General features: G+C 39.8%; 1 protein-coding gene and 1 pseudogene across 1 annotated transcript; both read right to left on the bottom strand.

Annotated features, from left to right (window-relative positions):
- Nucleotides 1-303: 303 nt before the first annotated feature.
- On the bottom strand, nucleotides 304-6,469 carry LOC127433296 (endoplasmic reticulum chaperone BiP-like). The gene is made up of 9 exons (XM_051685066.1): nucleotides 6,366-6,469; nucleotides 5,293-5,441; nucleotides 3,211-3,442; nucleotides 2,980-3,117; nucleotides 2,765-2,877; nucleotides 2,300-2,690; nucleotides 1,965-2,202; nucleotides 1,710-1,877; nucleotides 304-1,597 (listed from the first exon to the last, which is right to left on the bottom strand). The coding sequence occupies exons 2-9, from the start codon at nucleotides 5,406-5,408 to the stop codon at nucleotides 1,032-1,034; spliced, it is 1,962 nt and encodes a 653-aa protein (XP_051541026.1). The 5' UTR covers nucleotides 5,409-5,441; nucleotides 6,366-6,469; the 3' UTR covers nucleotides 304-1,031.
- A 4,275-nt stretch (nucleotides 6,470-10,744) lies between these two features.
- LOC127439792 (FAST kinase domain-containing protein 5, mitochondrial-like) lies at nucleotides 10,745-12,330 on the bottom strand (annotated as a pseudogene).
- Nucleotides 12,331-16,704: the final 4,374 nt, after the last annotated feature.

The following is a 16,704-nucleotide window of genomic DNA, read 5'->3' as shown; positions in this document are numbered from 1 at the left end:
TCTTCTCCAGGCAATGGAGGATGCATGTGGTGAAGTTGATATGGGGGCTTTGGGCGGCTGGATCCGTCACTCCAGAACATTCTTTCCCCGCTGTTTAGCCAAGGAGAACGTCGCTTGTGATGTAGATGAGGTGCTGTAGCCCGACCAAAAGAGTAGGCAGGATGCAGCCCAATTTTGCATGTGTTTTTGGGTTTAGAGTTTTGGGAAAATGGGCCAAAGATTCAGCAAACGTGTGTAAACAATTGGGAAAAACTGTAACATCTTCTATTTTTTTCCAGGGTAAAAGATGTTTTAACAAATATGAATATTTGAATCAAATTTTATTGGGGTGACCATTAAAATAAAAATAAAAAAAGCCCCACAAGATTACATACATTTCCTCCAGGGATTTTACTCTTTCAGAGATTTTTAGTTTAAAAACAAAATTCAGAAATTCAAAACCCATTTGTCATAGGTGTATACAGGTTACTGTCTGTATGAATTGCATTTTAATATATTGAATAAAAATAATAATAATAATAATAATAATAATTGACCAAAGACAAATTGTTTAGATTTAAAGGGGAAAATAATTCCATTTTAGTTCTCTGTTTAGACATTTACATGTAAGAAACAAACAACTGGTAACCATTTTGTATCAAATGTTTATTTTTGTAATAGTAGAAATGTCTTCTACATTTTCCAGATTTTAAATAAATAACATTGTATGTCACATGACGTTTACCCAGGCAACTCCCAGACCCAGACTACCCCCCCTCCCCTCACAGAACTCATTTTGAACTGCCTGAGAACAGCAGCAAAGCCTCAAACCAGGCTGACTAAATCTCCACCAGAGTGAAGAAAAAAAAAAAAAAAAAAAAACTACCGCTCCACAAGTCTTTCCAGAAGAGATACGTGGCTTTACGGTTGCCCCTTCAATCTAACGTTCCTTACAAAATGTCCATCAAGTCCAATTTGTACACCTGTGCCACTTCTAGGGAGGTGAGGGCATAATGATAACTGAAGAGCGATCAAGATGGAATCTGAGAGACCTATAATTCATCCTTCTCGCTCTGGTCATCAGCATCCTCTGGTGGTGGTCCACCCGCACTGCCGTAGAGCTTGCTTACAATGGGCTGTACGACCTCTTCGAGTTCCTTCTTCTTGGACTGGAACTCTTCAAGGTCTGCCTCCTGGTGGGACTCCAACCATTCGATCTTCTCCTCAACCGCCTTCTCGATGGCCTCCTTATCTTCAGACGACAGTTTGCCACCCAGCTTTTCTTTGTCACCGATCTGGTTCTTCAGAGAGTAAGCGTAGCTCTCCAGTTCGTTACGGGCATCGATGCGCTCCTTCAGCTTCTTGTCCTCGTCGGCAAAGCGTTCGGCCTCGTTGACCATGCGCTCGATGTCTTCGGGCGTCAGGCGGTTCTGGTCGTTGGTGATGGTGATCTTGTTCTTGTTTCCGGTCCCCTTGTCTTCAGCGGTGACACGGAGGATACCGTTTACGTCAATCTCAAAAGTCACCTCAATCTGAGGGACTCCTCGGGGTGCGGGAGGGATACCGGTCAGGTCGAAGGTACCCAGAAGGTGGTTGTCCTTTGTCAGGGGACGCTCGCCTAGAAGAATGCGGAAAACACAATGAGGACTTCAAAAACATGATTTGCTTTGGCAACTGTAAATGTGCACCAAATAAGTTTCTTTAACTGGATTCAGAGACTAAGCGCTTACCTTCGTAAACTTTAATGGTCACAGTTGGCTGGTTGTCAGAAGCAGTGGAGAAGATCTGAGACTTCTTAGTGGGCACAACAGTGTTCCTTGGAATGAGTTTGGTCATCACGCCTCCAACGGTCTCAATTCCCAGAGTCAAGGGGCACACATCCAGAAGCACAAGATCACCTGTTCAACAGAATTCAGTTAGGAGCTATCTTCCAAGAGATGTTACTCATTCAAAGGTTCTTGTCCAACATTCCCAAGAAAACTAACCAGTATCCTCTTCTCCTGAGAGAACTCCAGCCTGAACGGCAGCTCCATAAGCCACGGCCTCATCAGGGTTGATTCCTCTGGAAGGCTCTTTGCCGTTGAAGAACTCCTTCACCAACTGCTGGATCTTGGGGATACGAGTGGAACCACCGACCAAGACGATCTCATCGATCTCGGATTTCTTCAGGTCAGCATCTTCCAGAACCTTCTGTACGGGTTTCATGGTGGAACGGAACAAGTCCTGCAAGAAGAAAGGCACAATCGTTAGTTGTCCAAAACTACAATGGCACCATTTTGAGTCGATCAACTACTGCTGCAGCAGGCAGAAGTGCTCATACCATGTTTAGCTCCTCAAACTTGGCACGGGTCAGAGTCTCAGAGAAGTCTTCACCCTCGAAGAAGGACTCGATCTCGATGCGGGCCTGGTGCTGGGCGGACAGCGCTCTCTTGGCTTTCTCTACCTCACGACGCAGCTTCTGTACGGCACGGTTGTCCTTGCGCACATCCTTTCCGGTTTTCTTCTTGTACAGTTTGATGAAGTGCTCCATGACGCGCTGATCGAAGTCTTCGCCACCAAGGTGGGTGTCTCCGTTGGTGGCCACCACCTCGAACACACCATTGTCGATGGTCAGCAGGGATACGTCGAAGGTGCCACCGCCAAGATCAAACACCAGGATGTTCTTCTCGCCATCCTTCTTTTCCAGACCATAGGCAATGGCAGCAGCGGTTCTGTGAAAGCAACAAGATGTTCTCTAACCTGAAGATAACAAAATGACCTGCCGTTCAAAAGTGATAGTACTTACGGCTCATTGATAATTCTCATGACGTTCAGACCAGCGATAGTGCCGGCATCTTTGGTGGCCTGGCGCTGGGCATCATTGAAGTAAGCGGGCACAGTGACCACAGCATGCGTCACCTTTAAAAGAGTGGAAATGGATTAGATGTAGACTCTTACTGCAATTCAACCCAGGGCTAGTTTTGGAGTCAACATTTCCTTGTTTTGAAGCAGAGACTTTACCTTCTTTCCCAGGTAGGCCTCTGCAGTTTCCTTCATCTTGGTCAGAACCATGGCTGATATCTCCTCTGGAGCAAATGTCTTCATCTGACCGGATCCAATATCTAACTGGATGTGAGGTTTGCTCTTCTTCTCAATAACCTGGAAGAGGCATAGCAACGGTGTTTAGCTTTTTCCATTCTAATGCACATGCAACCACCATTCAAATATGGGTTAATATGGACATGCATGTACCTTAAATGGAAAGTACTTGATGTCCTGCTGCACAGAAGAGTCACCCCACGTACGGCCGATCAATCTCTTGGCATCAAAGACGGTGTTTTCTGGGTTGGAGGTCAGCTGGTTCTTGGCGGCATCTCCGATGAGACGCTCTCCCTCACTGGTGAAGGCCACATATGATGGAGTGATGCGGTTTCCTTGGTCATTGGCGATGATCTCAACACGGCCGTTCTTGAAGACTCCAACACTGTTTGCGAGAAAAGCGAAGTATAAATTATATACTAATAGTCTTTGCTAAAATATTCTTGTTAATTACTAGAGCTGTCACAGTGTAAATTTAAAATGACTCGTGCGTAAATTTTCCTTAATCCCAATTAATGCATTTACGATTTTACCTTAGATTCTGACATTTTATTCAGCTCCGTGTGAATACGGAACACTGGTTGGAATAGGGCGGAACCTTTGCAATGTATCCGGACAACGGCGATTCAGTGTCAATGAGCAAGTGATGGAAAAACTTAATGGCATTTGTCATGCAAAAGAAGCCTAGATGGGACTTGTGATAGAAATAAAGCACTCTGCAGCCTCTGTAAGGTGCAATTTAATTACCACAGAAGCACGCCAAGTCTGAACTATCACGAAATCACTGAATGAGACTTTGTCTGCAAGCACTTTTCATGTGGAGTTCAAAGTGGCACTTGACGCAGGCGGCCTTGAAGCGAAACGTCAACGCGGCTTCACGGTTGCTGAAGCAAAGCGAATAGCCACAGTCTGCCGGTCGATTAATACAGTCAAGGATGAAAGTTCAAGAGATTTAATGCCCATTGCAATGAATACGCAAACTATAGGGACTAGTTATTTTAATTAATCAACCTCCCTCTACTTTGGGGAACATTTAATGCTACTTGAACTGGTGCTATTTTAGTGCATTTCTATCTTTATACAGTGGAAGGCTTTTTTTGGATACTGTTAATAAAGCATTATATTGCAACATATTAGGGGTAGGTAAAAATATAGTTTTTCTAATTAATCGCAATCTTGATATCGATTCTTAAATCTCAAGATCGATCTTTCGCTCAATGCGCAACCCTCTACTACAATGAAAGGAAATCACTCGCATTTGCAACCAAATTTCACGCTACGCGACTAAAGCGAAATTATTTGGCAACTGGCTCGTAAATGTTTACATTTCACTCACCAGTATTTGTGTAGTTTAGTCGTGAAGTGTACAACATTTTAATTCTAATCATGCATTGCATGGATGAGAAAGCCATTCGAGTCCTCTCTCGTTAATATGCGCTCATTTACAGACGCTCTTTGCAGAAATGCCGGTTTTCTTAAAGAGACAGTACCGGTTTTAGCGCGTGTTCAACAAATCAATGTAAATACTTGTAAATAGTACAATTTAACAAAATATGAAATATAATATCTTTTAATTTTTAAAAAGCCAAAATGTGACCAATGATGAAAGTAATAAAATATAATTAGCAAAATTTATATTTTCCTAATGTGCCTAGTTAAAAGGTCTCCTGTATAATTAACAGCATTAGCTGGGAGATAATTTCTTTAATATACAAGCAAAAGGGCCATTATATCTGAAATAAACCCATATGCATCGATATTGAATTGAAACCAAAAGCTTGCGAATCGGAATCGAATTAAATCAGGAAATATGCATACCCAGCCCCATTACATATTGCTTTGTTTTCTTTCCTAAGGAGGAAATAAAAGCATATGACAGGAATAGTACAAAATGTGTGATTAATCGCAATTAATCAAATTATGCGATTCAATTTAATCGACAGACAGCACTATAAATTACATGTTGTTTTAAGTACTATAAAGGGTTCTCACACCTTTTGACCAAATAATTTCCATGACTTCTCCAGTCAATTACTGGATAAGAAATATTTTTACGTTTTACAAGAGATTGCATTCACAAAGTGATTTCTAGCTAGTGAATTATTTTGCAGCTATGCATTTACAGAAATTTCCATAACTTTTCATTATATAACAACAATTCTTCCAGGCCCTAAAGTCAATACTCCCTGCTATTTCCATGTCGTGTGACTGTGTGAATCCCAAAACCATTCTCACCATGAGTACGTGGTCCCAAGATCTATTCCGATCACTGTCCCAACACTGTCCTTCTTCTCATCCTCATCAGCAAACACGCTGCCGGCGACCAGCAGGAACAGGCAAAGCAATCGCATTTTGATATGGACCTGTCAAACCTCCAATGACTTCTGTGACCAAAAAAAAAAACAAACAAACAAACAAACATTTAATTAAAACAAGTCAAGGCAAGTATATACACACATAATACACTTGGCCCACTGGCTAGACTCTTACAATAAAGCATGCAAAAAAACCAGGCAATTTTTTGTATTAAATAATCCTGCTTTTTATGGAGTTTCATACGTGCCACAATTCTGCACGCGCAAGATGATATTTTGAGCGTACAAAGAGTTATTTTGCACGCGCTTGAACTCAGTTTTGTAAAGCAATGGAACTTCTTGCGCGTGCAGAACATTTTTTGGGTGCTCAGAATATAATTGTGCGCGCGCAGAATTGTGGCACGTGTATAACTCCATAGTTCTTTTAAAATATTAAATCAGTGTGCCTCTCAAATTTAAAACAGTTCCACCAAAAATACCATGGATATATAGATAAATAGACCGTAAATGCACTGATAGATGCATACAGTTGGACTACAAATGAATACTGTATGAAAAATGCAAAAATACATGATTAAAACCGGTTTATTAAAGCTAATAAGTAATGCAAAAAATTAAAATGATAATAATGCAAAAATCTGAAGTGCCTTGCAGATATTACGATCATCCACTAAACCATTTTTCTGTACTAGTTAAAGTAACTAGTCTCCAGTTCGAACCTCGTGGGTGCTCATTCACTGATCATCAAATACTCACTTAAAAAAAAGACTCAAAATTTTAAACGTTATGCTGCTTGTAAACTCAAAAAGTCCTTAATTTAAAAAGCAAATGTTTTACTAATTCATATATACACACACACACACACACACACACAATAGCATTCTCCACATATATTTTTTTTTTTTTTAGCCCACCCATAGTGTTATCTTTAATACTTGCTCTTGCGAAATAACTATTGGAGTTATAACAGTCTAAATGAGATGTAATTCTTACCTGATATTTGAAATATTAGGTATAAGTCTCAAGGGCGTAGGCTGTACGCAACGTGCTGCACTCGACTCTCAGTGTGAACTGTCACGTATGGAGCCGCTCTCGCCTGTATATAAGCCGTTGTCGCTTCCCAGTCGTGGAGCCTCGTCATTGGTCAGAGAACAGCTCGTTGGAAGGCGCTCATTGGCGGAGCGTTGCACGCTGGCTGCTGCTGATTTGCACACGTACTGAGGGTGGAAACGTCACGAGATGAGGTGAACTGTAACGATTTCATTGGATTGCGTGTGTGTCAGTTTGTGACGTCTCTGGATGGGGGCGGGTCACTCACTGATGCGGATTGTGAACAAGGCCAAAAACTGAAATATTTTGATAGGCGTTTTCCCGAAATTTCATATAAAATGCTTATTACACATTAATTTTTATTTATTTATTTTTTTACTTATTTGCATATCTATTTTATCTGTTGAGATTTTGGTCACAACTACTGTTGTCAAAAAGATGCAGATGCTATTAGGGTTTGAATTCGGATTGTAGGCCTACATACAATTAACTTTTATATAACAATGAAAAAAAAAAAACTATTACATGAAAAAATGTCATTAGGATTATTAAATATATATGGGATAATGAATCAGTCTGTCATTATAGCAAAATTTACCATAACAGGAGCGGCTGACTGTACATTATTCTGACAATTATGTGGCTACTTGCCAAATAAATAAATAAATGGACTTAAAATATTGATTTGAGTTTAAATTATTAAGTTCTTAATTACCAAAAGTGTAAAAGACCCGAGATATGTAATAGTGTCGCTTTTTTATGCTTCAATAAATCAGATTATTTCATATCTATATAAATTTACTATCAAATTATATCTATTCATTGTTAATTACAAGACAAATGAGTGCAATATTCATACAACTATATCAAGTTAGTTTTCTGCGTGACAGCGTTGAATTATCAGTATCTCATATGCGTGTACACATACATATTATACATGCTATTTCTTACTCAAGGTGGCGCTGATGATTCAGTGATTGATTTGATTTACATTTGACGAAGAAGCAATGTGGAAGTAAACTATAGCAAGTTTAACACATGAACAGGATGATATGGCTTTTGTCATTTGGGTGTGCTACTGAAATTATGTAAGTGGTGTGTCTATTTAAACTCAAAAAGTGCCTGAGAAAATACATATGTGTAGCATATGTGTAGATTACATGTAGTTCAATATGTGTTTAATGGCCAGTTGCATCTCATGAAATTTCAGTGTTCTATATTTGTTACATTATCTCTTTGATCTGGGGATTTTGTAGATCCATTTGTGACAGATATACATGTCAGGTCGCAATAAAGACCCGAGTATGTAATAATGTCTGGCGAAACACCAATGCATTTAAGGGTTAACTGATAAGGTGCAAATGAAATAAAAACTTTGGGATCAATAAAACATCAAACAGGTGTATGGTGTTTACAGTCAGGTTTTATTGTTGTGGTTTGGCAAGTCATTGGGCAAAATAGCAAAAGAACACTGTATAGTATGACTCATCTGTGTACATGATGCAATAAGTTTAAAAACTTGTCAATGTTTTTTAGAGTCACAGTTAAAATATTGCACATAATGCAGTCATACTTTAGATGGGCTTAAAATGTTTTATTTCTCTGATGTATTATTAATGACCAATTCTCTTTTCATTTATCAAATTCTGAATTATGTAGTATTAATGACAAATGATTGTTTTGATGAAATCTTTAACCTGTAATTCAGTGGGTAGTTTTCACAGTAAAATAATTGCACACACAGTCCTATTGCAGAAACATTAGAACAAGTGCCTTGTTAAAGGTCTCAATAATGACAAGGCTGGAGTGTCTTAGTTGGTTAGTATCTAGAAAGTTCTTAGATCTCTTCTACAGTTCCTGAAATCAATCCTGCAACATTAGCACAATATCATCTCAGTTATGCAAATCTCTATTTGCCAAGTTCAGAATCAGGATTGCTATTATAAGATAGAAAATCTGGTCAAACAAATATCATGCTAGAGTTAACAACATACTTAACCTGATCAAGCACCGTCTTCCAAATGCTGAAGATAAAGCAATAAAGATCATGAAAATACCTAAAGAAACACATGGTAAGTGTATTCATTCCCAGCCTGATTAGTTCAATTGCTGTAAAATGGTGAGATTAGATCACTTTAATTCTGCCTCTCACTACATATACAACATTTTAATTCATACTGGATAGTAAATATGAGAAACTCTTACAAAATAAGTATTCAACACAACGTAAGGGGAAGTTGCAGAGTAGATAAAGCAAGGGCCCTTATGCTGTATCATTCAGAAACTGTAAAAACTTTGGTTACAAAAGAATTAGGCCAATGAATCAAATGCTTAAATATTTCAATTCCTACATGGTTATGTAAAGCCATGCAGACATTCACAGTTGGTATCTCATTTAATACAATGAGATGCAACATGCCAAAACTACAACCCTATTTGGAGGATGCTTTGGTCAACTCTGTTCACCACCCTCATACCGGAGATCAGTGATTTGCAATGTTTGCATCAGAATTGTTCATGTTTCACAATGAAAACAACGAAATGTCCACAGAACTGGACATTCTAATTTATAATGCTGGCTTGACAAAGTCAACATACTGTTAATCTACAGGCTTTGTTTAGGGTTTCTTTTTTCCAAAATCCCTAAACTAAGACCAAAATTATCAATTGTGACTCCATCTAAAGCTTTCAAGCTACATCCACTAAACTTGGCACCAGGCCTGGCTCCAGCTCTAAGATGTAAGGTGGGCCATAGGACCCTCCGGGTGGGCCAAACAGTTGGAGGGGTGGGTGTAGGTGTAGTTCTCAAGGTGGGCCAAGTTCATGATTGGGGGAGCTGGGCCTGCTTGGCACAGACCTTCAGACTGTTCTGACTCGCATTGCTGTATCTTTTCAAACTGATCGGAATAACGCTTTTAACACAGCGGATGTTAAAAGATCTGAAAAATCCCATAGATTTACTTTGATGGAATGTTCAAACATATCCATCTTTCTGAAGGTTTTATCTGAAGGTCTACTTGACTATCTATCTATCTTTTCAAAACTCTCAGACAAAAGCTTTGTCAAGCCAACATCAAAGATTGTCAGCAGCCATATCACCCTGTAGCTCAAGACTCTGAGCCTGGTCAGTACCTGGATGGGAGACCTCCTGGGAAATCTAAGGTTGCTGCTGGAAGAGGTATTAGGGAGTCCAGCAGGGGGTGCTCACCCTGTGAATCTGTGTAGGTCCTAATGCCCCAGTATAGTGACGGGGACACTATACTATAAAAAGGCACTGTCCTTTGAATGAGATTTTAAACTGAGGTCCTGACTCTCTGTGGTCATTAAAAATCCCAGTACACCTCTTGAAAAGAGTAGGGAGGGATGTAACCCTGGTGTCCTGGCCAAATTCCCCCCATTGGCCCTTCTCAATCATGGCTTCCTAATAATGCCCATCCATTATCTCCTCTCCACCAATAGCTGGTGTGTGGTGAGTGTACTGGTACACTATGGCTGCCGTTGCATCATCCAGGTGGATGCTGCACACTGGTGGTGGTTGAGGAGAGTCCCCTGTTCACTGTGTAAAGTGCTTTATAAATGTAACGTTCATTCATTCATTGTCTTGGCAAACTTAACCGATCTAGTTGTATGTTGATTTTTAACCATCTAATTGGCATCTTTCCATTAACCTAACCATTTTTGACGATGAAAATAAATATAATGATACATTTTTACTAAATTACAAAATAAACTGGTAATGTAACTTGTGTCCAGCGCAATTCGCCATTTATTGACTAACATACAGTATATGCTACAATACATCATACAGTCCTTTCATTACACTTCAGTGCTGTGGTTTAGTAATATACGAAGCAGATACATTAGATGTAGGTTGATCAAGGCAAAATCTGTAAGCATCTAGAAAAGCTCAGACGTTAATTTATGTATGAAATCTAATCAGTCAATGAACTCTAGTCTAAAGTTTGGAGTCAGAACAGTTAAATATCTTGCAGTGCAGGTAGGCGAGTTTCTCAGCCATTCCCAGTGGGGCAACTCTACAACTCGGTATCCCACAAGCAAGAGTTGTCTCCTTTTCAGTGCATGTAATCCAAGCAACTGCTGGCTCCTGTAGCAATACTGATTACTGTTTGTCACTTGAACAGCATGTCATACAATAGATGGTTTCGAATTCTCAGGGTGAGATGAGCGCTTCCCAGATTTTGTCAATGCCATCACAAGGTCATCCGTCAAGTCGACACCAACACTGAAAATACTTTCTCTCTCTTGGACTGGCACAACTCTTGGAAGCGGTGGCTTTTGGACTGGCTTGTCGGGCAAACGCACTAGGGTCTTTCGGGTATTAGTGTTAGTAGGTCATCAGTTAGGGTTACTCTGGAGAGACTTTGCTCCCAGTTTTGAGAACAGGCAGAACATTTCTGAGGGAGATTCTGGTGGCCAGATGACGCAGGAAGAGGCTGCTCACTACTGTCTAAGTGAACTTCTAGATCAATGGAGCGCAAATGTGGAAAGATCATTTGTTTCCGCACAAACCATTCTCCACCCAAAAGTTTCTGCAGCATAAATTCGGCCTCAAGCACCTCTGGCTTCTGGCAAATATCTGACTGGGCAAAATCCTATAACTGTTTCATCACCTCATCGCTTGACTAAGCCTTGGGCCCGTCCACCTGGGCAACTCTAGACCTAAAGTTCCGTCTAAAGTGAACAAGTCTTTTCTCAACTCAAGCTCCTGGGAGTTGCAGGCCTTGTTGATGAACTCCATGCTTAAAGCCAGGTTAATCAAGGACTCACAAAAGCAAGACCAAGCAGGCCCATCAGGAGATGTTCAGGGAATCGCTGGAATTCTGCTTCACGTTCACGTAGGATTTTAGTGAGACTGGGACACAGGTTGGGACATTGGCTTGGAAGGAAACCTAACATGCCAAAAGCCCACAGCATCTTAGCAACATCTTTACTTCTGCAGTACTTGACTACTTTAGGGAGCTGTTAAGCTATGGCCAGAAGTATCCAATCATCCCAATAGTGCAGAGCGTAGGAGTCCAGGACCATGTGCATGAGGCCTTGAATCCCCATCTGTGGGGAACATTGAGGTACCTCTGATCCCATGGCCTCCAGCCACGGGAGATGGTCCAGATAGCTAAATCGCATAAGTTTCATCACATTCACTATTCTGAAATCACTCATGTCCTTGACTACCACAAGCATCCTGTTCACAAGTCTGCGCACGGCTCTCTCGGACAGGGAGCACTGGGATTTGAAGAGGCCTAAGCAAATGGCACCCAATTCTTCAGCCATCAGTTGGTTCAAGTGACGCATGAGTAAAGATTCAATGGGCTGAATGAGGGTATCTGGACATCTCCTGCCTTCTCCAATAACATACACCAGTTGAACTAGTTTTGGTGGACCCATCTGGTTAAAGTATTGGGTAATGCTGTCAAAAACTTCTCCAAATACTGAGGAAAGGATTCGACCAAGGCACCGCCACAAGTCTGCACCGATTAGCAACTGGTGGAGCTCCATCTCATTTGCTCGGTGGCAAAACCCTGATTCAAACAATCCTAATATGCTATGAGAATAAGGCAGTCCCAAATTCACAAAGGCCCTCAGCACATCTAATAACAGTGCGTGTGTGAAGTTTTGCAAGGTTTCCACACTGTACCGCAGCAACACGTTGAATCACGTATCACCTCTGAAGACTGCCGTCCATTCGTGGGGCAACTCGCCAAGTTTGCACAAGAAATTAATGATATCTGAGGATGCCTTTTAGCATGGTGACTTTATGAAGGAGTAATGAGGCCTCATTTAGGTCAGTTGTTGATGAACGCTGGGAGACGTCATGGCTCATATTGAGGTATTCAATTCGACATCTCTGAAAGGCTCGAGGGTCACCTTTGACACCTGGATCTGGCATATGGGGTAGGTGCGGCTCCAGCCTGTGAACACATCTATCTATCTATCTATCTATCTATCTATCTATCTATCTATCTATCTATCTATCTATCACTCTTTCTGACTTTTCTATCTATCTATCTATCTATCTATCTATCTATCTATCACTCTTTCTGACTTTTCTATCTATCTATCTATCTATCTATCTATCTATCTATCTATCTATCTATCTATCTATCACTCTTTCTGACTTTTCTATCTATCTATCTATCTATCTATCTATCTATCTATCTATCTATCACTCTTTCTGACTTTTCTATCTATCTATCTATCTATCTATCTATCTATCTATCTATCTATCTATCACTCTTTCTGACTTTTCTATCTATCTATCTATCTATCTATCTATCTATCTATCTATCTATCTATCTATCTATCTATCACTCTTTCTGACTTTTCTATCTATCTATCTATCTATCTATCTATCTATCTATCTATCTATCTATCTATCTATCACTCTTTCTGACTTTTCTATCTATCTATCTATCTATCTATCTATCTATCTATCTATCTATCTATCTATCACTCTCTCTGACTTATCTATCTGTCTGTCTGTCTGTTTATCTATCTGTCTGTCTGTCTGTTTATCTATCTGTCTGTCTGTTTATCTATCTATCTGTCTGTCTGTCTAGCAGTCTATCTGTCTATCAGTCTTTCTTTTCTATCTATCTGTCTGTCTGTAGCTAACTAACTAACTAATTAATTAAGCTTTTAAATCTTTTTTAAACTTTCAGAACATGCTCTTTCAAGCCAACCTCTTATTTGTCTAGTTTTAAATATGTTCTTTGACCGTAATCTTGACCAACCGTTTTGGAGATTTGGGTCTTTCCCCATTCAAGTATATAGGAGCTGTACTTATATGACGCATGTATCCATAAAAAAAATAGCTGCCCTGGAGCATTCCAAAATGGTCGCTGAGTGGACTGGCTTGAATGGGACTTTGGCCAGCGTAGTTAAAGGTACACATTTTGAGTTTTGTTGTAATAACTGTTATTCTACACAAACAAATTAAATGAATAAAACCATTTTCAGAATTATTTAATATTGGAACAAATATTCAATAATTATTTAATATTGGAACAAATATTCAATTGCATATATGCTGCCACTGTGCCATATAAAAAGGTGCTCTCAGTAACTTTTATTGCTAATTGCTAAACATTTAAAGAGAAATGAAAAATACTAGAATTATATCTTTGAAAAATATATTTGTTTTTATTTCTGTTGATTATTCTATATCAGTCTTGCAGTTTTAAAAAGGAATAGCAAATCAGCAACACATTTCATACACAGCAGTAGCATTTGTAAAGATTATTCTTGTAGATAGCCAAGAAAATTGAGTTTGTTTGGTAGAATGGCATATTGATGTAACAGAAACATCCTTGCAGTACAGTGGTCACACAGGCACACACAACAATAGGCTGTTGATTAATCGCTGTAGTTGTGTCATGAAAAATTGAGCATTCAGCCATCCAAGCCACTTTATTTGATACATCCACTTTAATCTATATATATTTCTGTTTAACAAATGGGATGTTAGCAGGAACACATAGTGTAGTCATTTATTTTTTTTTTATTTTTTTTTTTTACATTTATTTTTTATTGAGTCCTATATTAACACAAAAAAGCAAGAACATATACAAACAGAATCAATACTTAACCCCCTCTATTAATACCCTCCCCCCCCCCTCCAATCCCTAACCCCCAACCCCCAACCCTACCCATAAGAACATCCCAGTGGTCCCACATAATTATAAACACACAAAATCAAATATTCAAATATAAAAATAATTAATAAAATATAATAAATCACACACATAACCTCTACATCTCTCTCTCCACAGTCCCTCTCCGAGAGCCCTCCAAAAATGCCAAATATTTGCCCCACTTTCCCATAAACAAGTCCAAATTACCCAATCCTCTAGATACCCCTTCTTCAAACGCTGCCATCCTCCCCATCTCTGTACACCACTCTGGAAATGATGGCACTCCGTTGGTCTTCCAGCCCCTTAAAATGACTTGTCTGCCAATCATAACACTTGTTAAAACCCAATTTTTTATACATTTGTCCCTGGGGCAAAGCAAAACTTGAGTGCCCAAAATGTCAAACAAATAGCTCTGCACCTTCATCCAAAAATCTTGAATCTTAACACACCCCCAAAAGGCATGAGTTGTGTCTCCAATTTCTGATTGACAGCGCCAGCATTTGGGTGTGTCTTTAAGACCAAGCCTATATAATCTAGAGGGGGTCCAGTCAAATCTATGTAAAATCTTAAATTGCATATGGTGAACCCATGCATCTCTAGATGCAGACTTGACATTTTTTAGAATCCTAGTCCACACTTCTTCCTCCAATACCAAATTCAAATCTTTTTCCCATAATCTCTTGATAGAAGCTAAAGCTCCATCCCCCAGACTCCAAACCAGCAGGGAGTAATACACTGATGCCTCATGACCTTTTCCAAAAGCAGTAATCACCTCTCCCAAAGCATCTGCCGCTTTAGGGGGGTGCGTGCTACTCCCAAAATAGTACAGAGCAGGTGGCGCAGCTGTAAATACCTATAAAACTGAGATCTGGGAATCCCCAAAATGATGACCCAAATTCTCAAAAGATCTCAATAATCCACCCTCATACAGGACGCCGTGTGTAACAACCCCTCTCACAATCCACTCAGACCAACAGAAAGGGGACTTATTGATACATAATTTTGGGTTCAGCCATATGCTTGAGGCAACATTTAAATAGATGTCCGAATTAAATACTCTGGCCACTCTTGTCCAAATCACGCGCAAATGTGAAATAACGGGGTGTGACTTAACTTCTCCGTTTAGTTAAATAGAAAGACTTTGCAATGGTGAAATAGGGGCAAGAACTTCCTGTTCAATAGAAAACCAGAGAGGGGCTCTCTCAGGTGGAAGCAACCAATGAGCCAAATGTCTGAGACCGAACGCATAATAATAAAACAAAATCTTGGGTAGGCCTAACCCACCTTTGTCAATCAGCCTATGTAACTTATTGAAATGTAATCTGGGACGTTTACCATTCCAAATGAAGGACTTCACTATGCTATCAAATTGCTTGAAATAAGAGAGGGGGACATCTATAGGGAGAGATTGTAGCAGGTAGCTGAATTTTGGAATACAATTCATTTTAATAACATTAATCTTCCCAATCATCGATAAATGTAATGAAGCGCATCTGTCCACATCGCTCGAAAACTTTTTAATTAAAGGGTCAAAATGAACACTAACTAAATCAGACAAATTTGCTGGGAATAAAATACCCAAATACTTAATGCCCTGTGTGGGCCACTGGAAGGCGCCTGGCTGAAAGGCCATTACTGGGCAGTATGCTGTCAGTGCCAAAGCTTCGGATTTAGACCAGTTAACTTTGTATCCAGAGAACTTGGAAAAGGAATGAATAATTCTGTGGAGGCAAGGCATAGATCTAGTGGGGTCGGAGACGAATAATAAAATATCATCTGTGTAAAGCAGAAGCTTACGCACCACACCTCTCGCCATCACTCCTGGAAAATCATCCTCCTTTCTTATCGCAGCTGCTAATGGTTCCAGGGCAAGACAGAACAATAATGGGGAAAGAGGGCAACCCTGCTGGGTGCCCCTATTCAGAGTAAAATAATCTGAAATTAATCCATTTGTTTGCACCGCTGCTACAGGGTGTCTATAAAGTAACTTAATCCAACCAATAAATGTACTCCCGAACCCATACATTTCCAAAATCTTAAAAAGATAATCCCATTCTACCATATCAAACGCCTTTTCGGCGTCAAGTGAGATGGCAGCGACCGGAGACTGATCATTCGCTACTGACCACATGATATTGATGAGACGCCTGATGTTATCAGAAGAGTTACGGCCCTGAATAAACCCCACCTGATCTATATGTATAAGAGATGTCATAACCTTGCTTAATCGGTTAGCCAAAATTTTGGACAAAATTTTTACATCTAGTTGGATCAGGGAAATTGGACGGTAACTCTTACACTCACTTGGATCATTGTCCTTTTTAAGAATCAGACTGATCCGGGCTTGTGTCATGGTTGGAGGAAGCTTTCCATTCTTTAATGATTCAGTATAAACTTCTAACAAAAGTGGAGCCAGTTCTGTAGCATAGGATCTAAAAAAGTCAGCAGCAAAACCATCTGTTCCTGGAGCCTTTCCTGTAGGTAAGGCCTTAATTACCTCGTCAAGTTCCTCCAAGGTTATCTCAGAATCAAGAGAGTTTTTTTGCTCAGTCATCAGTTTAGGGAGATCTAATTGTTCCACAAAGTTTCTAATATCTTCATTAGTAGACAAAGACGTGGAACTATAGAGA

The sequence above is a fragment of the Myxocyprinus asiaticus genome, chromosome 4 (genome assembly GCF_019703515.2).
Source record: "Myxocyprinus asiaticus isolate MX2 ecotype Aquarium Trade chromosome 4, UBuf_Myxa_2, whole genome shotgun sequence".
In the NCBI taxonomy this organism is placed as follows: domain Eukaryota; kingdom Metazoa; phylum Chordata; class Actinopteri; order Cypriniformes; family Catostomidae; genus Myxocyprinus; species Myxocyprinus asiaticus.
The sequence above is the reverse complement of the archived record's forward strand: the minus strand, read 5'-3'. Positions and strand labels throughout refer to the sequence as shown.

Bases quoted from the DNA above. Each gene is read 5' to 3' on its own strand.
- LOC127433296 (XM_051685066.1), bottom strand. From the start codon at position 5,408: ATGCGATTGCTTTGCCTGTTCCTGCTGGTCGCCGGCAGCGTGTTTGCT. The intron at 3,118-3,210 runs GTACATGCATGT...TGCCTCTTCCAG, and splicing joins TCAAGTACTTTCCATTTAAG to GTTATTGAGAAGAAGAGCAA. The intron at 2,691-2,764 runs GTAAGTACTATC...TTGCTTTCACAG, and splicing joins ATGAGAATTATCAATGAGCC to AACCGCTGCTGCCATTGCCT.